This window comes from Muntiacus reevesi, chromosome 8 (assembly GCF_963930625.1).
Source record: "Muntiacus reevesi chromosome 8, mMunRee1.1, whole genome shotgun sequence".
NCBI lineage: Eukaryota > Metazoa > Chordata > Mammalia > Artiodactyla > Cervidae > Muntiacus > Muntiacus reevesi.
In genome coordinates, this window is record NC_089256.1 from 23492926 (window position 1) to 23515866 (window position 22941).

At 57.3% G+C, this 22941-nt stretch overlaps 1 protein-coding gene across 1 annotated transcript in view; it reads left to right on the plus strand.

Annotated features, from left to right (window-relative positions):
- The window catches only part of PDXK (pyridoxal kinase), a 30683-nt gene that overhangs the window by 1152 nt on the left and 6590 nt on the right, over window positions 1–22941 (plus strand). The window contains exons 2-9 of the mRNA XM_065943603.1: window positions 12387–12441; window positions 15816–15920; window positions 16548–16631; window positions 17411–17457; window positions 18501–18586; window positions 19638–19683; window positions 21693–21804; window positions 22700–22836. Coding sequence (XP_065799675.1) covers window positions 12387–12441; window positions 15816–15920; window positions 16548–16631; window positions 17411–17457; window positions 18501–18586; window positions 19638–19683; window positions 21693–21804; window positions 22700–22836 — 672 coding nt within the window. The remainder of the gene's footprint in view (window positions 1–12386; window positions 12442–15815; window positions 15921–16547; window positions 16632–17410; window positions 17458–18500; window positions 18587–19637; window positions 19684–21692; window positions 21805–22699; window positions 22837–22941) is intronic.

Sequence of the window (22941 nt, forward strand, 5' to 3'; positions counted from 1 at the left end):
ACATGAGGGCCCTGTGCTGGACCCTCAAGATCATAAAGGGTCACCCAGTCACAATGGCCTGTAGGTGCCAGCTGGCTGGAGGGGCTGTGGGAAGGGTTGGAATTCTTCAGTAGAGCTTGAGGGCCGACCTGAGGCTGGCCTGCCCGTCTCCCGAGGAGGAGGCAGTGGAACAAAGGCTTGAAGGTGGAATGGTACAAGGGTTCAAGTCCAACTGACCTGCCTGGCCGGCTGCCTGTGATCTGTGAACACCCATGGAGATAATGTGAGGTCCTTGGCCCTCCTGTTCCCACCAGCGGGTGCAACCCGTGGGGGCAGCCAGGGTGCACTCCGGGACTGGTCCCGGGGCCCCAGCTCTTGGTCACTGATTGCTTGGGCAGGGCCTCTGGTGGGACAGTGCTGGGGTGAAAGTGCAGGATCCCTGAAGCAAGGGCAGCCCCAGAAGGTGGAACCAGGCAGTTCACTACCAGATATGATCCGCCTGCACCCTGCCTGAAGGGAGCCGCCCTTGGCAGAAGTGTGCAGAGGTGTGTAGACTCTGCTGCTTCCCTGGGCCTCTGTCTCTCCCTGCGGCCGCTCCTTCTTTCTCTTTCCCTGGGCAAGTTGTTCCTCTGATCATCTGTTCCTTGATTTCTAGGTACTGACCTAAACTTGCAGACCAACATGTCCTTTGCCAATTACTTGATGGGATGTTCCTCCAGACCACTCCCCTTGGGAAGGGCCTCTGAAGGACTGAACCTTGGTTCTTACCTGAGGTCTCCTCTCTATCCAGCATCCTTACCTGTGGTCTTCAGGGACAGACGTTGGCGGTGCCATCCCCCTTCTGTATCCCCCGGGTGGGGGTAACAGCTGTCTCTGACTTAATCCATTCCAGCACTTCCTCTTGCCTACTTAAAGAAGAACACACAGCAAGGGAGTTGTGAGTTTTAGTCATGGAGTTACTGAGGACTGTAGCCCAGGAGACAGCCTCTCAGGGCACTGCTCCAGAGAGGTCAGCGAGAGGCCAGTTTGTCCATGAGGTTTTGGGAGGTGGGAAATACTTGCATTCAAGCTTACTTCTGGATAAAAGATTGCTGCTAATCAGATAAGAAGAGATATCTTAAATTATTGATTTTAGTGTTATTCTAAGTATGAAAAGACGCAGGAATTTGGAGTCATTGAAATTCTTTTTTTTTTTTTCATTTATTTTTATTAGTTGGAGGCTAATTACTTTACAGTATTGTAGTGGGTTTTGTCACATTGACATGAATCAACCATGGATTTACATGCATTCCCCATCCTGATCCCCCCTCCCACCTCCCTCTCTATCCAATCCCTGTGGGTCTTCCCAGTGCACCAGGCCCGAGCACTTGTCTCATGCATCCAACCTGGGCTGGTGATCTGTTTCACTATAGATAATATACGTGTTTCGATGCTGTTCTCTCAAAACATGAAATTCTTTCTGAGATTTGCATCTAATCTGTTTACCCAAAGCACTGAGTACCTGCCCCTGTTTTTTTTATCCTGAATTCCTCAGATGGGCCACTGCTGTGGCTTAGACTTAACCCTGAAAACTGGAAGTAAGCCAGGCTCTTTTGTTACTCTTTATTCCCACTCCCCTGGAGGCTCATTCTTAAGCTGGGGACTTGAAGAGGCTACCTTCCACCCTGAGCTCTCTAGTGCTCAGTTGCCTCATCTGTGGAATGGGCATAGTGCCTGACTCCAAGGACCCAATAAGGGTGACCATCCCTGGGAGGTGCCTCGGAGGTGCTGGCTGCTGAGTGAGGTGGCCCCAATGCCTAGGGTGCTTTTCTTAGTCCTCTCTGCAGAAAAACCAGACAGGGAGGTAGTAGGGCCAGTGGGCAGCCAAGTGTGCCTGGGGCATCTAAGGGAGGCCAGGGCCTCCATCAGGCCTGGATCAAAGTATAAAAGAGATAGAGAAAGCTTCTGACATAGACATAGAAGGGGGCAGAAAGAGTGCCCCCTCACTAGCATTAGCAATGGAGTCATATACTTCTAATTAGTTATTACGGTGAATCAAAAGAATGTCTGGAGGTTGTAAAGACCTTACTAGACTCACTCCCATAATTTACGTTTTAAGATAACAGGATTAGCCAGAACTAATTTTTTTTACAGAACAGTTTTTTTCCCAGAAACTGCCCTCAAGCAGGACACTTTATTGTTATATAATCCTAAGGAATGTAGAGGGGGAAAAAAAGTTTGTCCTTTCCTCTTCCTTGAGAATTCCAGACCCCTCTCTCCTTGGGGACCCCCAGACTTCTTATCAACCTGCCTAGGAATTGACTCTCAGAATAATAAACTTTGTTTCAACTGTGGGAGCACTCACGCGGTCTTCATTTAAGGTCCCACTTGGGACACACAGTTCAGCCAATATGAGAATAATTTCCAGAGGTTTTCCTTAGCTCACTGTACACTTTCTCCCCTTGGCCATTTAGTGCTTCCTTGTCCAGCGTCCATAAGTCTGTGCATGCTTGCTTTGGCTAGGCTGCCGAGCTCTTGTCAAGGCTGCAGGAGGCTCCGTGGGGTCTCCTGCAGGCATTTTGCTCCCCACCCAACGTGTGAGCACTGCTGGATCACAGAGGGGCAGGGCATGGGGCAAGGATGGGTTGGGGGTGAGCAGAGCCGGGAAGTGGCCGTGCCTTGCACAATTCCAGCAGGTGTCCCCTGACTACAGAGCTGTGCCAAGTGGGGAAAATGTTCTGAATTTTGATGGATGTTGTACAGCTGGAGACGCCACAGGTGGGGTTACCCACACAGCTGACTATGGGAAGAGAGCTTGGAAATGGCAGGAGAAGGTGGGGTCTGGCTGGGCCACACACACTTGGGGAGACAGAATATGCACTTGTGCGGGGTGGAGAGGCTGCCGGTGGAGGGGTGCTGACCCGATGCCCGGGTCTTGGAGAAACGGCTCAGGGGTGGCCGTGCCCCCCAGACATTCTCAGCCTCATCTGCACAGTGAGAACAGGCCTGTTAGTGATCACGTGGTGCCAAGCTCCCAGGTTCTGCTTGTGGTGGGGTGCAGTGTGGATCCCTGCCCAGGGACCTTCCACCACTCCCAGGGTTGTCCTGGCTAGATGTCTGCAAGCTGGATGTCTGGGCTTCAGGGCTCTGGTTCTCAAACAGCTTTTTGCCAGGTCCCCACAGGCTTTCCTGGTGGCCCAGATGGTTTAGAGTCTGCCTGCAATGTAGGAGACCCGGATTTGATCCCCGGGTGGGAATGATCTCCTGAAGAAGGAAATGGCAACCCCCTTCAGTATTCTTGCCTGGAGAATCCCATGAACAGAGGAACCTAGCAGGCTATAGCCCATGGGGTCACAAAGAGTTGTACACAGTTGAGCGATTATCACTCACAGGCTACAGTCCAAAGGGCCAAAAAGTGTCAGACGCAACTTAGCAATTAACACTTAGTACCACAGCACAGTAGTGGTGATCTCAGGTGGGTAGCCTGCAGGCAGCTGCCTTCCCTGGGCAGAGAAAAATGTTAACACAGAAGAGAAAGGACCAGAACCTTGACCCTGGTTTTGGATTTGTTTCGCGGCTCGAGTTCATAGTCCATTTTAGCGGCTGAGGGGCATGTGCTGCTGTGACCAGCAACAGCAGGTAGAGCCATGGACAGGCTGATCCCACGTCAGCAGTGAGCGAGGGAAGCGAGAGGGTGAGCTCGTGCCTTCCTGTCCTGTCTCTGGAGGTGGGGGCTGCAGGTCAAGGGCATCATGTCTGTGATGCTTCCGGAGCCCCTTCCCTGGGCAGACCCTGGGACCTCTCACTGTTCTGACCTTGCTTCTAGGGAGAGAAAAGGGAAGGGGTGGATGGACCCAGTGTGGCCTCCTCCCACCCTGGACTCTGCGGGCTGCTTTCCTCTTGGAAGTAGGAAACACGTTCTTCCTGGCTGGAAGTATACTTCTTCTGAGTCCCCACTGTGTAAGGGAAGACAGGCCTGTTGATCCAGCAGCTCCTCCTGTGTTTTTATAGGTCCCACCCATCCTCTTGGTGGCTCAAACAGTAAAGAATCTGAAGATCCTGTGGAGAAGGGAGTGGCTACCCTCTCCTGTATTCTTGCCTCGAGAATTCCTTGGACAGAGGAGCCTGGCGGGCTACAGTCCATGGGGTTGCAAAGAGTTGGACATAACTAAGTGACTAACACTTCCACTTGACTCCCTTTGCCCAGCAGCCCCACAACCCCACTCCTACCATATTGCTTTCTGTTTTGTTTTTTGTGTGTGAAAACACAGCAGGGGTCTTCCCTGGTTGTCTAGTGGTTAAGACTCTGGGCTCCCAATGTAGGGGGCCTGGGTTTGATCCCTGGTCTGGGAAGTAAGATCCTGCATGCCACGTGGTACAGTCAAAAAGAGAAAAAGAGAAGTAAAAGTATAGCAGATACATGAGGCTTAGGCTCTGTATGAGTTTCTGGGGGGTGGCCATAACAGAGTACCACAAAGAGGAGCTTAAAATCATGGATTTATTCTCCCACAATTTAGAGGCCAAGAGTCTGAAGTCAGGGTGTTGACAGGGCCGTGATCCCTTTCCCAGAGACTGGAGGGGAGGGTCCTTCCTGCCTCTTGCAGCTTCTAGGGGGCTCCAGGCATCCTTGGCTTGTGGCCACATCACTCCAGTCCGTGCCTCTTGTTGCATGGCCTGCTTCTGTGTGTGTCTCAAATAAGCGCCTTTGTCATTGGGTGTGGGGTCTACTGACATAATCCAGGGCCATCTTAGCTTGAGGTGCTTAACTTGACTGTATCTTGCCAGACCCAATTTCCAGTTCGGTATGTGCATGCATCCTCAGCCAGTATGTATTTTAGGGGCTGCTGTTCAATTCACTGTGAGTTAAAAGGAGCCTGTTCAGAGAGATTTAAAAGTGGCACAAATTGGGTGTTTAATTAAAGCTCCAGCATCCAAAAACTGTCCTTTCTGGGAAGAACAGCGCAGGTGGGAGTCGAGCTGCTGCCTCAGCCGTGACTCCCGTGTCTCCCTCCAGCCGCCAGGCACTTCTGCCAGGGCGGCCAGCACTTGCGATGCCAGCAGCCACTCTGCTGAGCAGATGAGTCTTTCTGAGGGTGGCCAGGCAGGTGGTAGCTGGCCTCTTGCCAGATGTGTGGTGTCTGCTTCCTTCTGAGGCTGTGTCTGGTTTGGCACGGCGGCCTTGGGCACCCAGGACCTCTGCTGGGGTCACTTGAGGCCCTCATGCTGGGGGTAGAGGGCACATAGATAATTCTGTGACCTTGAGAATCTGATTTGGGTCCTTAGCTCAGAACCCTTTTCACTTCCATGTTGCCGAGACTACAGGCAGCTGTGGAAGGTGGGTCAGGGGTTGTCTCATTCGGGAGCCTATAGAAACCCACCTCGTTCTCTGACTCTCCAGACCCCTTGGTGCAGAAGCAGAGCCGAGACATCCGGCAGGGCTGGAGGCGGTTTCTTGTGCAGGGACCTCAAAGCCAGGCCTGTTTGCCAGTGGACTGGCTTGGACACCCCGCAGGAAGGGGTAGGCTGGGAGGCAGCAGACTGTACAGAGAGGCCCCTGGACTGGAAACCTAGGTTCAGACCCTCCCTGCCTAGTGATGGGGCCACAGGACCTGAGCAGAGGCCGCAGAGCTGCCCAGCAAGCAAATATGGCCGGCTCACCCCGGCCTCTCCTAGAGGCTTGTGACCGGTGATGATGAGGACGCTTCCGGCCATAAGCAGCTTATTTTCCCCCTCTCCCCTTTAAGAACCACCTGAGCTGTTAAGTGGCCCTGTTCAGAGGCTCTCTTGATTTGTCTTAAAACACCTGGTCCTTGGAAAATCATTGCGCTTTTTCCTTAGAATTCCTTGGACGAAAAGGACGTTTTCTAGCAGGACTGTGCTTGAAAGATGCTGGAAGGATGTCACCTGCCCTTTAAAAGATGTAGTGTTTGCCTTAGAGGTTTTCACGGTGACACATGCATTGGCAGACAGTGCTAGGGAGTCAGTGCCCCAAAGCACAGCTTCTTCCTGCCCCGCCTCGGGCCCCCTGTCACTTCCCAGGGGAGTGCGCCAGGGCTGGAACCCGGTGACCTGGGACGCCTGTGCGCTGCTTGCTTCACCCTGAAAGTTCCTGTCTCATCCAGTGTGTCCCCACCCTGGAACTTAGGTTTGCTTCCGCATTTCTCCTGCCTTTTAGATTTTCGCAAGAATGTCCAGAATTGCTCAATATCTTGATTTTGTAACCCTTTCTTAGTTTGGGGCTGAGAGCAAGAACTTAATGGTCTGCAGCGTGTGGGGGTATACCCATGTGTGCGCGTGTGTTGTGTGTGCTCAGCTTTGGGTGTGTACATGTGGGTGTGCGTGTGCAGTTGTGTGGTGTGGCACCCTGCCTCATGCTGGCGTGACCACCCCTCACAGGGACCTCTCTGGAAGGGTCTGTGCTGGGAGGCCGCTGGCCTGGAGACCTGAGCAGGTGTTCGCGAGCAGGTGCTGCTGTGACCGCGCAGAGAGGGCCCCCCGTCAGTGTGGCTCATGGGCCTGGATGTCCCTGGGGCTCACCCCCATGGAGCTTTTGAAATAAGAGCAGCCAGCTCTGCTCAGAGTGCTCCGGGAGAGTGCCGCCAAGGGTAGAGTGGATGGAGTTTGTCCAGGAGAGAGGAATGTGTGGGGCCACGGCCTTGGGACAGAGTCGTGGGGTCGGCCGAGGAGGGGCAGCCCCTCCCGTCCCCTGGCCGAGGAGGGGCAGCCCCTCCCATCCCCTGCCACCCTGTCCCCCGTCTGTAGCCGGTGCTGCCGGGCGCTTGGGCCAAGACCTCCTCTTTTAGGGCCGTGCCCAGCTGAACCTGACCAGCGAGTGTGCGGGGCCTGGCAGCTGGGGTGGGTGCACTGCACTGGGAGCAGGGCTGGAGCCAGGGTGAGGGGGTCCGGGGCCGGCCGCCCAGGAGACGAGGGCGCATGTGGGGCGAAGGTGGCCTTGGGACTTAAGGCGAGCCAGGCGGGGGCGGGGGGGGGGGCAGCACTTCTCGGGGGACACAGGGCTGTTCCCCGTCGGAGCTCCCGTGGGAGACACGGGGTGGGTGGTTGCAAGTTGGGCTGAGTGGTCGGGCTCACCAGGGACGAGTGGAGAAAGGGACCCTGGAGTACCCAAGGCTGATCAGTTGGACCACAGGCACATGGCTTTCCTGTGTCCCCTCTTTGCTAGTTCTGATCTCCTTGGAGAGTGACTAAAAAGGTTTCGCAAAACAAGCCTCGGTGAAGGTTTTGAAGATGGTGAAGTGAGCCCTTTTGCTGCCCAGCCCTGACCCTCCCGTGGAGGAAGCTGGGTGGCCTGGGCTTCCCTGCTGTCTGTTCTGCGTGCTCCCACTGTGTGTGCCTGGCTGTCAGCGGTGGTTGATGATGCAACATCCAGGCAGGAGCACGGATGGGGGGCTCAGATGTGGCTTTAGGTCCCCGGCGCGTGTAGCTGCCCTCAGGAGGGATGCTGTGCCTAAAGGGTGGACTGAGGTTCACGTTGCTGGGACGCGGGGGCCTGCGTGGACGTTGTCTTTGATGTCACTGTCCTTTGTGGCGGACACCCCTGGAGCTTCTGAATGTGCTCTTCTGGATGGGCGTGCCCGCCAGCCGTTGGGGTCTCCCCTGCCCTGGGGGAGAGGTGGGAAGCTGGAGCTTGGGGTTGAGGAGCAGGCCCTGTCTGATGCCCAAAGGGCCTCCATTTGTCTGTGCATCTCGTTGGCCGTCCCGGGCCTGAGACTGTGTCCCCAGCCTTAGACATGGTCTCTTGGAGCCAGGTTTCCTCAGCAGCTGAGTGAACTTGAACTGGCACGACCTCGGTGGGCAGCAGACCAGCTGGACATGGAGCCTCTTGGCTGAGACTCTAGTTCTCTCTGAAGTGGAGCCCGAAGCCTGGCTTTGGCCCCCAGCCTGCATTCAGAGGCCCACAGGGCAATGGACTCATCCCAGGGAGTCACAGTGGCAGGGAGTCCAAACTCCTAACCGCCCCCCCCCACCAAACCTGGGTGCTCTAGTGGAGGCTGAGAAGACACGGTTTCCAACAGGGTTTTGGAGCCAAGAGTCGCTGTTTCAGACTTGGGGGCTGCTCACAGAGGCCCAGAGGCAGAAGGGCTTTGGGGGTTCAGCAAGTGGTGTGGAATTCACAGTTGGTGGGACACACAGCCTGGTGGGACACACAGCCTGGGGTCTGGGCCTCATCCCACGGGTAGCCCTCGAAGGTTGGTGTCAGCGGGGTGCTTTGGGGGAGCAGGGGAAGGATAGCACAGAGGTTTCCCGGATGGGAGCAAGGACTTGAAACAGGCCTGCTTGAGAATTCCCGCAGCACCTGCCCCTGGCTGGCACTGGGCTGGGGGCATTGGGGGAGGGGGGGGGGTTAGGCTCGAGATGGTGTTCTCCCTGATCTCGGAAGGCCTCCCCTCCCCTCCCCTCCCTCCCCTCCCTTTCCCATGCTGAACTAGCCAGTTCCTCTTTTTTCTCAAAACGAGTCTTGTTGCTGGTAAATGGTGAAAAAGTGGTGGGGGTGGGGCAGGGCCGGTTTCCCTGGTATAATTCCGCCAGCTGACCACCGGCTGCCAGTCTGGGTTGGAAGACAGGCTGAGTGGCCGCCGGAGCCTAGGTTGTGGCCGCAGCTGATCGGGGTGGGAGGTGGGGCAGGTACCAGACTCACTGGTGTACAGGTCATTGGAGCTGGGCAAGCTTTGTGGCCACACGGCGACCTTGCTCCCCATACAGCCTGCGTGCGCAGGGCCAGCGGGACGCTGAGTCCTCTCCTTCAGAACACACGGACATCCTCTTCCGCCCCAATCAGAGAACTTGGCTTGGCTTGTTTTCAAGTGGAAATGTAGTTGATTTATGATGCTGTGCTAGTTTCAGGGGTGTAGCATGGTGACCCAGTTAATACACGTGTGTTCTTTCCTATGATACTTTATTATAAGACACTCAATATAATTATCTATGTTATAGAGTAAATCCTTGTTTATCTTCTAGTTGTAGTGACATGTCCCGATATTCCTAACTGATCTCTTGCCCTGCTTCCTTTCCCCATAAGTTTGTTTTCTGTGTGAGTCTGTTTCTGGTTTTGTATTACTTTTTAGTATCCATATATAGGTGATGATATAATATTTGTCTTTCTTTGTCTGACTTCACTTAGTATATAATCTCTACATCCATCCATGTGCTGCAAATAGCATTATTTCATTCCCTGTTTCTGGCTGAGTACTATTTCGTTGGTATCACCACCTCTATGACCATGAATTTGAGCAAACTCTGGGAGTTGGTGATGGACAGGGAAGCCTGGCGTGCTGCAGTCCGTGGGGTCACAAAGGGTCAGACAGGACTCAGCGACTGAACACCAAGTCTTCCACGTGTTGATCACCTTGTTTGCACGTATTTTCTCCCAGCCTGTAGGTTCTTTTTGGTTTGCTTATGGTTTCCTTTGCTGTGCAGAAGCTTTCAAGTTCAATTAGGTCCCATTTGATTATCTTTGCTTTTATCTCTCTTAGGGAAAGAGAACTCTGCTCCTAAGGGTGCGTGTGAATAGACCGGACTCCTGGTGGCCCCATCCACACTCAATGGGGTTGTGTCAGGGCAAGCAAGGGGGGAGGGGGGAGTGAGAGCAGGTGGAGCTGGGGGTCTTGACATCTAACTGGTTTCTTTTGCTGTTGTTAGTCCTCTTGCTCAATAACTGTCCTGCGTTCTTTTATTCTCTGAAGATCAATAATTTCCGAGACCTGTTCAAGGGCAAGCGCTGTGACCAGGCTTGGCTCACAACATGGCATAAACCAAACATTTAGACTCTCCATGCCTGGTTCTTTCTCCAGGGACTGCCTTCCTGTCTGCTTACAGTCGGGACTTAAAGCTGAGGGAGACGGGATGTTTAGGGCTGTGTGATGGGGGTGCTGGGAGCAGTGGAGAGATCAGAGTGGGTTCCGTTGCTTCCAGGGGCTCCGCCTGTGTGGATAAAGAAAAACGGTGCTAGGGAAGGTGACCAGCAGGAGCTGGACTCCATCTCTGGTCTTTCCCCACCCCACCGCCCCCTCCGTGTCCCGTCAGAAGCTCCTAGCTGAGCACAGATGTGCCATCCAGGGTCCCAGCCCCAGATCGCAGAGCTGAGCCCAGAAGCAGAGGTTTGAGTGGAAGACAAGGTGTTAACAACAGGCACCTCCTTTCTCTGGGCCCCCCATTTCCCATCAGGAAGCCGGGCCCTGTGTCTTGGCTTTTGGCTGCACCTGCCCGGCCCTGCACGAGGCTTTGACAGAGCCCCTACCATGCCAACAAATAAGCTGCTGGTTTGTGAAATGGAGATGTCAGCCCGGCGCTTAGCACACTCATTTAAAAACAGAAAATAGCTCCTTCGCGTGTGCTGGCTCTGAAGGACTAATTATCTATGCTTCCAGAAGCAATGGAGCGGGGTATTCTGGCAGGATTTTCAGGATTTGTGTCATCGTTGCTTCAAATCTATTTCTAATTCTATTAGAATTTAGGAATCTGAAATACCGTGGGCTCTGTCAGTCTAGGAGGCCCTGAAATCTGGCCAGAAAATTCACAAGTTGCCAGTTTTAACTTTCTAGGTTAAGAAGACTGTGGAATTTTTCCTTGATTTAAGTCCTCATAATACTGGCTTTTTAGAAAGAATTCATAAGTGTATAGCTCAATGAATTCACAAGAGGAGCATGCCTGGTAACCACAGCCCCCATGAAGAGCTGGGGTGTGGCCCACATCTGCACCGAGGGACCCCCAGTCCTGCCCCGACACCTGCAGCAGACAGACACTCTGGTGGCCAGAGAGCTTTGCTTGCTTGGGGACATTGAGGTGACCCCCGGAAGTTGTTGGTGTTCAGGTGAAGGCAAGGGGGGAGGGTTTGGTAAATTTCTGGTGGACAGGAAAGTGGGGACAGCCAGGGACTGTCTGTCCACTGGACCAGTTATGGCAAAGGGCCTTTGTTCTCATCTTCAGCGGAGGGAGCGTGCCTGAAGGTCAGGGGCCACGTCTAACGGGGGTCCCGGCAGTGGGTCCCTGAGGCTCACTCCCCCGACCCTAGCCTCATCTTCCCGCCCCCCTGGTCGGCGGTGGCACCTCCTCCCCCATCAGCAGTGGGGATCAGGGACAAGCCCCTGACTCCTGGGGCCCCTCACACTGTCTGCCACACTGCCCACCGCACAGGGCGCTGTCTTCTCGCTCCACCCAGCGTGGCTTCTTTGCTGGGGTTGCTGGTGGAAGTGAACCTCCCAGCTGAGACCTGGCTGGGCATAGGGAGGGGACTGGGGACCGGGGCTGGGGTGCAGAGTGAGGGGCTTGTGGGGGTGTCAAGAGTGGTGTGTCTGGTGAACAGGTGACCCCCTCATCAGGCCCTGCTCTGTGCTGCGAGCCCCAGAGCACAGGGTCTCGACCGCCTGTAGAAGGCGGGTAGGGAGAGACGGGACACAGAGGTGGGTCAGGCGAGTCCAGGAGAGGAGGAGGTTGCACAAGGTCTTGACCTCCTGTGTGTGGGGTGGGTATAGAGGGGAGCCAGGCAAGTCTGAGACAGGAGGAGGGAGCTCAGGATCTCGACCTTCTGTAGAAGGTGGGGAGCATAGAGGGGAGTCAGGCGAGTCCAGGAGATGAGGACTTTGCACAAGGTCTTGACCTCCTTTGTGTGTGTGTGGGGGGGGGGTATAGAGGGTGGTCAGGCAAGTCTGAGAGAGGAGGAGGGAGCACGGGATCTAGACCTCCTATCGAAGGTGGGGAGCACAGAGGGGGGTCAGGCAAGTCCAGGAGGGGAGGAGGGACCTTCTGGGCACACAGGCGGCCCCTGCGGCCTCATGCGGGCGGGTGCCAGGCACCAAGGCCTACCCTCCCCTCCCTTACCCACTGTGCCCCTAGAGCTCTGGAGAGGCTGGTGACGCAGATGGGCATCCAAGCCCCAGCAGTGGCCGGGTGACCTGAGCTGGGGCCAGTGAGGCTGGCCCAGTGGGGTGGGGTCCCTGTTGTCTAGGAGTGGGTCTGTGGCTGCAGTTGTCTCTGGATCTTGGGCCCCAGCCGGGCGCCTTTCTCCCCAGCTGGCCTGCAAGAATGCAGGGGCTCCAAGCCAGGCTCTTGGGGAAGGGGGTGGGAGCCCTCAGCCTTGTCCTCCCATCCGGGTGGGGGCCTGACTGCCCTCTTTGTGTCTAAACAGATGGATCCCATGCTGGTCTCTGAGCACTTTGATTTGGTGGCAGTTCCAGCAGGTGGGCCATGGCCTCTGAGCCTCGGCCTTTCGGGCTGACTGCTCCCTACGCTCCCTGTCACCTCCCTGCTCATCCCTGCAGTTGTGGGTGCTGAAGTTGCCCTGGGGAGACCCTCCTCCTGTTCTTCAGGTCGGAGACCCTCCTGCCTGTCCCAGGCCGTGTCAGGCACCTGCTGTGTGCCAGTGCATGCCCGCTGGCGCTCTTACGTCCCCTCCTTCTCTGTCCATCTTGCAGGTTTTGGGGTTTGAGGTCGATGCGGTCAACTCTGTCCAGTTTTCAAACCACACAGGTAAGGTGTTGGTCTCAGCCATACTGGCAGAGCCAGGTGTGGGCATGGGAAGTGGTCCCTTAGATTCGGGGGGCTGCCCCCCTCATCTTACAGGAAATAGAACATGATGGGGGTGAGTTTGCCAGCTACACGTTTAAATCAGCTCATCTGCTTTGGTGGTTGGATGACTCAGGCAGGTGACGTGTCATCTGGTCCCCTGTTTCCTCCTTGAGCTGAGGTTGGTGATCCAGGCACCGGCTCAGGGCGCCCCCCACTCCCCGGTGACACCGTGGGCTGGAGCACTGCCGCAAGCTCAGCTTCTCTGAACATTGGTGCCAAATCAAATCTCAGAGATGGTTCTGAGTGAAGTAGAAAAGGAAAGCTTTATTGCTTTGCCAGGCAAAGGGGGACACAGTGGGCTCATGCCCTCAAAAGCAAGTGTCCCAACTCGGGGAAGACAGCGACAAGTTTTATAGTAAAAGAGGAAGTGATCACCTCGACATTCTTCTGAGGGGTGGTTGGTAAGGTAAGTAGGAGTCAACATCATCAACCTTCAGGTCCAACCAGTCTGAGGTCTGCATACTTGTGGGCAGCATACCATGGTTAATCGTTAACTTTTCCCATCTGGAGTGGCTTTCAGTATCTGCAAAACAGCTCAGAGACATTATTGTGTGTACTCGGCGATGGAGAAACAGGACCTTGCCCAAGGCTGCTCTTGACTGTTTGTTTCTCACATCCTCTCCCTTCCCTAATGTGAACAACTGCTTGAATCTGCCCATTGGAACTTGGAAGGTCATGGAGACTGAGTGAAGGCTGTTGTGTAGGGGGACCCAAGGACCAGCTCGTGGGATTGCTGACTTGGGTTCGTGAGGTCTCGGCCCTTGGAAAGCCCCTGAGACATCAGGCGAGGGCCCTGTAGCCTCGGAGCCGCCCTGCCCTGAGCTCATGGCGGCAGGGGGACAAAGCCTCTCAGTTCTTGGAAATGTCGCCAGGTCCTTTCTTTGAAGTTACTATGAACCCAGATGGAATCTCAGAGCCCGGAACGTCCCAGAAGCTCTGGCAGGTGGCCCAGCATCGGATATGCGGAAAGGTGCCTGGTTCTTGGCGGGAGGGGGTAACAGACATCAGTGGAGGAGGAACTACGCCAGGTTCAGATGGAGAACATACCGCGCTCAGTAAAAAGCCTTTCCTGCCATTGCTTCCCCCATTGTACTGGGCACAGTGACATTTGGACGCGTCCCCAGAAGTTGTCAGTTCAGTGAACCTCCGCAGAGCTTATAGGTTTTCCGCCCTCTTTTTTGCTTTTTTCTTTTTGTTTGTTTTTAAAGTAAAAGAACCAGTTTGGCTTAGACTTTAAGCCTCCCCTCCAGGGCAGCCCCTGCCTGCGGCCAGCATTCTCTGGTTGCTCCTTCAGCTGGGTTTCCTGTTACACGCTATGCTAGCCCTTGGGCAGCAGCTGGAAGAAACTGGATGGGGCTGGAGGTTGGTAGGTGAGGCAGGCCGGCCGTCCAGCACGTAGAGTTCAGTGTGATTGTGATCTGCTGCTGGCCTGGTGGTGACCCCCCTGGGGGGCAGGATCAGGTACTCAGGGAGGAACTGGGTCCCTTGGGGTCAGCCTCTGCAGTTTCTTTCATTTGTAAATTGTAAGCTGAGTGGGATGGATGGAGGACCCCAGTGCCCGTCTTTCAGAAGGGTCTCCTGAGTTAGGAGAGGAGGGATGGGGGCTGTGGGGGGAGCTGGGATGCGCTCTGAATGTTGTGAGCCTGAACCTTCTCGTCTCGTTAGGAAGCTGGCCTCCCGGGTGGGAGGGGGCGGTGTTTGAGACCCCGCAGGAGCTGGCTTGCGTGTCACGGACTGCACTGTGTCCCCTCGATTCACCTGTCCAGGTCCTGACTCCTAGAACCTCAAATGTGACTGTTTAGAGATGAGGCCTTTAAAGAGGTAGTTAAAGGTAAGCGGGATCACTGGGGTGACCCTGCTGCCATCTGACTGGTGTCCTTAGAGAAGATCAGGACACAGACACACACGGATGACCACGTGAGGACGCAGGAGGAGCTGGCCGTGGAGCGCGCAGAGGAGCCGGCCCTGCAACACTTCCATCCTGGACTCTGGCCTCGAGGACCGCAGGGGCCTGTGGTTCTTGATCACAGCAGTCCTCGGACAAGAATGCAGGACACGTGCGATGGAGTCCAGCCCCACGATGTCAGGAATTCCCGGTGGTCCCTTGGTTAGGATTTGGTGCTTTCACCGCCAAGTGTCCGGGTTCAGTCCCTGGTTTGGGAACTGAAATCCCACAAGCCCTGCACAACAAGAACCACAACCAACAACCCTCCCTGTCTGGAAGGATGTTCGGAAAGCCACGGGTCGGGAGTGACTGTGGCTCCTCCCACCTGGGCCATGGACTTTTGTGGCAGCAACACCTGTGGGGATCCAGCCAGGGCTGCCGGCTCTTAGCAGACACCAGAACCTGTAGGGACAGCCTGGTGAGGGATGGGTCACCTTGCTTCGGGACCCTCCCTGACGCGTGAACGGGGGTCCACCAGAGGCCGTGCTTTCCTGGAGGACAGCTGATGGGTCATCGGGCTTTGGCCCCATGTGCTTTTTCAGAGGCTGCTCTGTGGCAGCCAAGCCCTTACCCCTCCCTCATGCACGTGGTGGGCCCGGCAGGCCCTTCGCCAGGCCCATAGCCGGTCCTGTTCTTGTGGTCAGTACTCAACGCTGTTGTTGCAGAAATCAGGCCTGAGGCTCTACCTTATATCTTTAGAAACCCATCCATTCAAGGGGTACCTCTTGGCATTAGGGCCGCCAGGGACAAACTTGCCATGGGTGGACTTTGGGGTGTCCTTGGTGGGTGACCAGGTGAGGGCCCACTGCCTGCCTGGGTAGGGGCTTCACCTGGGTGCCTGTCAGGCCAAGAAGCCCGGCGGCTGCAGCCTCTTTCCAGTTCATGTCTGGCTTTCGGTCAGGATTTGGCCTGAGACTTGGATAGGTTGCAGCTCACCTTGAATGGGAGCAGGAATGCGAGAACTCCTACCTGCCAGGGTGCCCAGGTGACTGTTCAAGCCACTTGGCCTGGAGAGGGGACGCACGCAGCAGAGTCTGGCAAAGCTGAGGACGGTGACCTGTGGGGCCGCCCTCAGGTGCCTGACTGGAGGACAGGGAGAAATCACTCAGCCCTGCGTCCCATCTGTCAATGCAACGCGGGCAGCACAGATGTCCTTAGGGGCTGCCGAGTGGGCCTCACTGCACTGGGAGGGCAGGTGGGCCCCTGACTCAATGATAACAACCCCAGGACGTGCTTTGGGGGGGCCCCGCCGAGTCTCTGTGCCCGGGTGACCTCACGCAGCATCGGGGACTCACGTGGTCTGCTCTGCCCCCCACTGCTCCCCCACCAGGCTACTCACACTGGAAGGGCCAAGTGCTGAACTCAGGCGAGCTCCAGGAGCTGTATGACGGGCTGAAACTGAACAGCGTGAATCAGTATGACTACGTGCTCACAGGTGAGCCCAGGGGCATGGACGGGGAACCAGGCCTGCCTCCCGCCCAGGTGGGCTGGTGGGGAGACCCAGAGCACCCCAACCCGGCTGCTCCCTCTCCTGCCACCCACGAGGAGGGACGGTTGTGCCTCCAGGAGGAGCTCAGCGGGGCCCTCGTGACCACCACGTCCGGGTAGTGACCTTGGGGATCCTGGCTGTGCCACATCTCCACACCGGGGTCCCCGTGCCCGTGGCCGGGGACAGGTACAGTGTTGGGAAGGGGTCAGGGACGAAAACACTCCTATGAGCGACGTGGATGAAAACACTCCTGTGAGCAACATGTTGGCATCTGGTGTGTAATCCCACGTGGTTGTGTTTGTTTATACATGTGTTGAGACGTGAACGTGCTTATTCTGGAAAGTGGAGGGGAGGAAGGAAAATGCTGCTCGTTCACCCATGGCTGCTTCCTCTCCTGTAAAAGTTAGCGTTTCTCCCAGGAAATGGCCCATGTCCCCTGGGTGCCTGCAATTGGGACGCTTGTCTCGGCTGCAGATCTGGGCTCTGCCAGCCACTCTCCAGGCAGGTAGGTGTGATGGCGCTGTGTCTTCCTCTGCCGTGGTCGGGTGACAAGAGTCTCTGTCCCTCCCTAAGGCTACACACGAGACAAGTCCTTCCTGGCCATGGTGGTGGACATTGTGCAGGAGCTGAAGCAGCAGAACCCCAGGCTCGTGTACGGTAGGTGCTGGGGTCCTCTTCCTTCTGGGTGCCCCCATTCCACGTTCTGCCCCTCCCGGCACTTGGGCTGTGTAGCAGCTGGGCCTCCAGGGATGAGAGCCAGAAAGGCGTCTTCACCGTGAATCTGGTGTCGGTCTGGGGCGCATGAGAGAGGCTGTGATCAGCATCAGGTTGGGGGTGTGTGTGTGTGTGTGTGTGAGAGAGAGAGAGAGAGAGAGAGAGAGAGAGAGACCACCCGGTCCCTGGGGGGTTGGGATGAGAGACTCCCAGGTGGGGCCCCGACAGAAAATGTAAAATGCCAGGTAAGGAGGAAAATGAGGATGGGGGTGCTATGTTTTTCCCGTTTTATTTTTTTAAATATGTATGTATTTTTGGCAGGGCTGGGTCGCCATTGCGCCCAGGCTGTCTCTAATTGCAGCAGATGGGGGCTGCTGTTGGTTGTGGTGGTCAGGCTTCTGATTGCGGTGGGCCTGTGTTGTCGTGGATCACGGGCTGTAAGGCACTCGAGCGTCAGTAGCTGGCACATGGGCTCCCGGGCTCTGGAGCACAGGCTCTGGAGTTGTGGTGCAGAGGCTTGGTTGCTCAACAGCATGTGGGATCTTCCTGGACCAGGGATTGAACCCATGTCTCCTGCACTGGCAGGCAGATTCTTAACTACTGCACCTCCAGGGAAGTGCACTCTTCCTATTTTAGCTGTGTGCATGAGACTTAACCAAACCAGCTGGGGGCTCCTCTGGACAGCCGCAGGTTTGCTGATACGGGGAACTTTGTGTCCACAGTGTGCGACCCCGTGATGGGAGACCAGCGCAACGGAGAAGGCGCCATGGTTAGTGTGTCCCCGCGTGTTCAGGGGAGGTCAACGGGGCTAGGCACCAGCGCCCTCTGAGGGTCTACCTGGGCGAGATGCTGCTTGCAGACCTGAAGGCTTCCCTGTCAGGAAGGAGCAGAGGGGCTTCTGTGGAGGCCCGAGAGCAGGGGTCCTTGTTGTAGCTCAAGCAGCTGCAGATAATTTGCAAAAGGATGAATGTGGCTGTTTTCTAATCAGCGGACACTTGAGCTTAAATTTGCTCTAGTTTTCATGTGTCACAAAATGTTGTTGTTCAGTCGCTAAGTTGTGTCCCACTCTTTGTGACCCCATGGTCTGCAGCACGCCAGGCTTCCCTGTCCGTCACCATCTCCCGGAGTTCACGCAAACTCATGTCTATTGAGTCACTAACGCTGTCTAATCATCTCACCCTCTGCTGCCCCCTTCTTTTGCCTTCAGTCACAAAGTACTGGTTTCCTTTTGACCCCCCCCTACCCCCTGCAACCATGTGAAAGCATAGAAGTCACTCTTAGCCCACCAGTGACACACCAACTGGCCATGGGCCTGGGGCTCCGGCCCCTGACCAGGGGTAGAGTGGGTGGTGGCATCATGGGGAGGGGGTGGAAAGCTGCTGGTGGGGACCTGACCTGGATCATCAGGATGGAAGGGCTCTCCCAGCCCTGCTTTGGGGTCCCCGCAGCACGAGCCCCCCTAGGTCATCCTGCCCCCGCCCCCATGGGTCAGCCTGCCCCCCTCCCCACAGGTCCCACCCCTGCTCCCATGGGTCAGCCTGCCCCCACTCTCCCCACTCCCGTCCCCACCCCCATGGGTCAGCCTACCCGCCTCCCCCCAGGTCCCACCCCTGCTCCCATGGGTCAGCCTGCCCCCGCCCCCATGGGTCAGCCTACCCGCCTCCCACCAGATCCCACCCCTGCTCCCACGGGTCGTCCTGCCCCCGCCCCCACAGGTCAGCCTGCCCCCCTCCCCCCAGGTCCCACCCCTACCCCCACGGGTCAGCCTGCCCCCACCCCCGTGGGTCAGCCTGCTCCATCTTCTCCCCACAGTACGTCCCCGATGACCTCCTCCCCGTTTACAGAGAGAAGGTGGTACCCGTCGCAGACATCATCACCCCCAACCAGTTCGAGGCTGAGTAAGTCACCTGAACCAGCCCGGGGCCATCAGGCCCCTACCCCTTGGGGAGAGTGACAGGGGTGAGCCGGAGCAGCCCCCAGTGTGCGGGACAGGTCCTCCCGTGTCGGGGAGCCGCCGGCCCACCTGAGTACCAGGGCGGGTGCCGGTCATCAGCAGCAGTGGTTCGCCTTCTCACCCCGCCTCCCTAAGGTCATGCTGACCCCCAGCTGTGTTCCGGAACAGCAGGAGCCTCTTGGGGACAGGAAGGGACAGAGGTGCCCTGCGGAGCCGAGGGCACACCTGACTGACAACAGCCACGGGATGGAGAGCCCTCAGCAGCTGATGCAGGCTGCCCCCTGGAGCTTTGAAACCCGTGTCCTAAATCTCCACATGAGGTTGAAAGGACCATGTCGGCCCCTCTGCCCAGTGTCCAGGGGCCTTCCTTGGATGCCCAGTCTGGCCACCACCTGATGTCTGGGGGAGCCAGGTGCCCAGGGAGTGACAAGTGGGCTCCTGGGCCGTGGGGCCTGGCTAAGCGCTGCAGTGAGTGGGTTCCCATAGCGTCCGGCTCTGTTGGACCATCAGCCATAGCCCCTCAGGCTCCAAGACCACCCCTTAAAGTAGAAATGGGGCTCCTGGATTCTTGGGGACTGGGGTTCCCTGACTTGGACAAGTCGATCCTGAGGGACGGCGGCTCGCCCAGATATCCCTAGTGGTTGGTGGCTCGTGCGAATGTGGCAAACCACGGTTACAGCTGTTTGTGTGGACGGCGGCCGCCCTCACGGGCACTATGCTGTGACCATGCCTGGCCGCCCTTCCTCATTGTTAACGTGCAAGCATCAACCATAATCTGGGACTTCACCAACCCCTGTGACTTGTGAGTCCCTTTTAAAGCCGGCTCAGTAATCTGAGTCAAACCCCAGACATGATATCCACCTGGTCCATGATGGCTGGCAGGTGCCAAGTCAGTTCCCAGTGGGCAGGAGGCATCACCAGTGCGCCAGAGCCCCGGACTCTTACAGGTGGGCTCCGGGGAAGCGATGGCTCACCTGTGCCTGTGTGTTTTCCAGGTTGCTGACTGGGAGAAAGATCCACAGCCAGGAAGACGCCCTAGAGGTAAAGAGACCTTCCTGAACCTGGCGTGGGACAGATAGCCCTGCTCGTCGTGGGGTGGACAGCCACGCACTCTCCGGCATGGGCGATGGTGCCCTCGTGGCCAGCATCCGGCTTCCCATCAGCCAGCCAGGGACACGTTGTAAATGCTGTTTCAGCTACTTGGTTGGTCATGGGCAGCCTAGTGCCTGCTGCATCTGGGTGCACCCACTGCTCATCACAGCTGTCCCCGTCGGAGGGTCCGGGGCAGCCATCCCAAAGTGCTGCAGACGGGGTGCCTTAGAACAACAGAAGTTTGCTTTCTGGGTCCCTGAGGCCAGGATGGTGGGCTGACCGTGTTCTGTCTGTTCTGTAGGAGAACCCCTTCCCGCCTGTCCCCCACCCTCTGGAGGTGACTGGCAGCCCTCGGGGTTCCCAGGCTTGTGGGCATTGCCCTAGTCTCTGCGTGTGTCTACAGTGTGTGTCCCATCCGTGTGCACGTGTGAGAGTGCGTGTGAGTGTATGCACACAGTGAGAGTGAAGCCAAATGCCCAGCAAGTCCATTTGCCTGCACAGAATGGACTTGTCCCTCGGGGGCTGGCTGGCGTTTCTGGAGTCCACAGTGGGAGAGTCCAGACAGGAAGGGTGGACTGGGCCTCCCTGCAGCCCTGGGTGAGATTTCTTCAGAGTTCTTTTCAACCTTCCCTCGGGACTTGCTCAGGATCCATAGGTCTCCCGCCAGGATTCCGCCTTAGTTGGGGCTTACCACCCCTGGGCTGAGTGTGCAGAGCACCAGGGCCTCCAGGGCCTCACACCTTCCACGTCTGGGCCTCTTCAGAGGCTGTGCTCACTTCATGGCCCAAGAAACACGCTCTGAGGAGCCAAGGCCCTGGGTCAGAGCTGGTGGCGGCCAGTCGTCATCACACCTGGACCCGTGGGACTGTGTGTCTGTTTCCCTGATAGGCAGAGGGCTCGCTGGGGCAGGAGAGCGGGGTGGGAGGAGTTGCTTCGCTGCTTTGAGGGTCTTGCTCTGAGTGGCCAGGGGTGTCAGGATGACCCCATCTCTAATGCACTGGCCCACCTTGGGAACTGGAGGATGTTTCTGGTACCTGGCGCAGGGGTGCTGTGTTGACGGCATGACCCCTTGTGGTGCTGTACGTGCCTTTAGGGTGTGTATGTCTAGTGTGTGGGGAGGGTATGCATACATTTCGGGTATGTGCATGTGTTGTGTGTCTGTGCATATAGTGTGTGGATGCATGCAGATGGATGTGCATGGGTGTGCTCTGGGTGCACACGTGAGTGAGTGTGGGGGAGGACTCGTCCCCCAGAGTCTGTGCTCGGCCGGGCCCCCACCCGTGGGATCATCTGTGCTGCTCTGAGGCACTGGCACGGGGAAGACAGGATGTCTGTTCCTCATCAGGACACGACCCTCTGGCTGGCGGCCTCCCCTGCCGCAGGCCCTGGGTCGGCAGTGGCGTCACCTCCTCCCACCTGGCACGAGCCCTGCCCGCTCGCCTCCATCCGCTCTGGCTTAGCGGCACGTTGCCACACAGTGCCCCCCAGCGCGTGTGTTGCTGGGGAGAGAGAGGGTATGTGTCTGTTGAATGAATGAAAGATGAGTTCGAAGCTTCCCAGGATGGATGGGGTGGAATCTATCGTTGCCTGGGGGTTGCCGGGCGTGGCTCCTGCTGCCCCAGAGCTCAGGTGAGGGAAGACGGAGGACCATGGCCTGGCGGGTTGGCTTCCTCCTCCAGGGTTTGGGCACAGGTGGGGTGCAGAGTGGGGGCTGACAGGCGTGCACCCTTGGACTTGAAGCTTGGGGTGGGGGTGGGGAACTGGGACGTGGCTGTAACCTGGCCAAGCTGGGCGGCGGGACGGTGGGGGGGCATCGGGCGAGGCCAGGGTGTGGCTCGCACATCCTCAGCCTCTGTCTCTCCCCCATCCAGACTCTGTAAGTCTGAAGGATATGGGGGCCGGGGGCAGCCCCCTGGCAGTGGCTGAGGCGTGGCTAACGCGCTCCCTGTGTCCCACAGGTGATGGACATGCTGCACTCCATGGGCCCGGACACGGTGGTCATCACCAGTTCAGACCTGCTGCCCCCGAGGGGCAGTGACTACCTGATGGCGCTGGGAAGCCAGAGGACACGTAGGTGGTCCCCGCCCAACCCCCCCCCCCACCGGCGCTGCGCTCCCTCCTGCTGCGGGTCCCTTGAGGCTTCCAAGGTTTGGGTTCAGTGGAAAGAAAATTCTGCCTGACTCGGCAGTGGCCAGCTTTCTGCTCCCAAGACCAGACTGGAAACAGAATCAGGAGAGGTTTCCGTGAATTGGGATCCAGTGAGCGTGGGGTGCTGACCGCTCCCCCAGGGCCATCACACAGTGCTCCGTATCCTTTGCCGAGCTGGTAGCTCAGTATCGGATAGCGTCCCCTCTTACAGACTCCAGGGTCATGGGGACCAGCCAGCTGGAGCCCCGCTGCTGGGGAACCAGGCGTCTCCCCACCCCCACCCCACCTGACCCCAGAGCTGGTCCTGGTGTTGACATCACTGGGAGTTCATTGCACGCTCTGCCGTGTCAGTATTTTAATTATGCAGCTGCCATAGCGTAAAACGACAGAAGGCTGGGGTCACCCCACTGGCCCAGAGAGCAGTCCCACATGCGTGGCTTTCTGTCTGTGCAGAAGGACACTTGCACTCATAGACGCACATGCACACATGCCTGCACACACACCCCCACCTCAGCCAGTTCACCGGGTCCCTACAACTCTAGACCCCCTGCGGCTCCTGCTGCAGCACGTAGCATGTCCTGGCCCCTCTCCTTCAGGCTGCGCACTGTCCCCCACAGGCCACCCTGACTGTGTAGCCCTCTGGGCCTCCATCCCTCACTTTCTCACTTGGGATGGGCGGTCACTGAGGAGCATGGGGATCCAGGCGCGCTGAGCCCCCGACACTGTGCAGGGGAGGGCTGGCCAGTTCCCAGGCCACACTGGGGGCCTCTGCCGGCCAAGGATCTGGGGCCCCAGATGCTGGACTCTTTCCGCCCAGGGGCTCCCGACGGCTCCATGGTGACGCAGCGCATCCGCATGGAGATGCACAAGGTGGATGCGGTCTTCGTGGGCACCGGCGACCTCTTCGCTGCCATGCTCTTGGCGTGGACACACAAGCACCCCAACAACCTCAAGGTCAGCGGGACACAAAGGGGACAGCACGTTAAGATGCTGGAGTTGACCGGGCCGACTCACGGGGGGTCCTGAGCCCAGCGAAATCTCAGGGCTTCGTGGGGACAC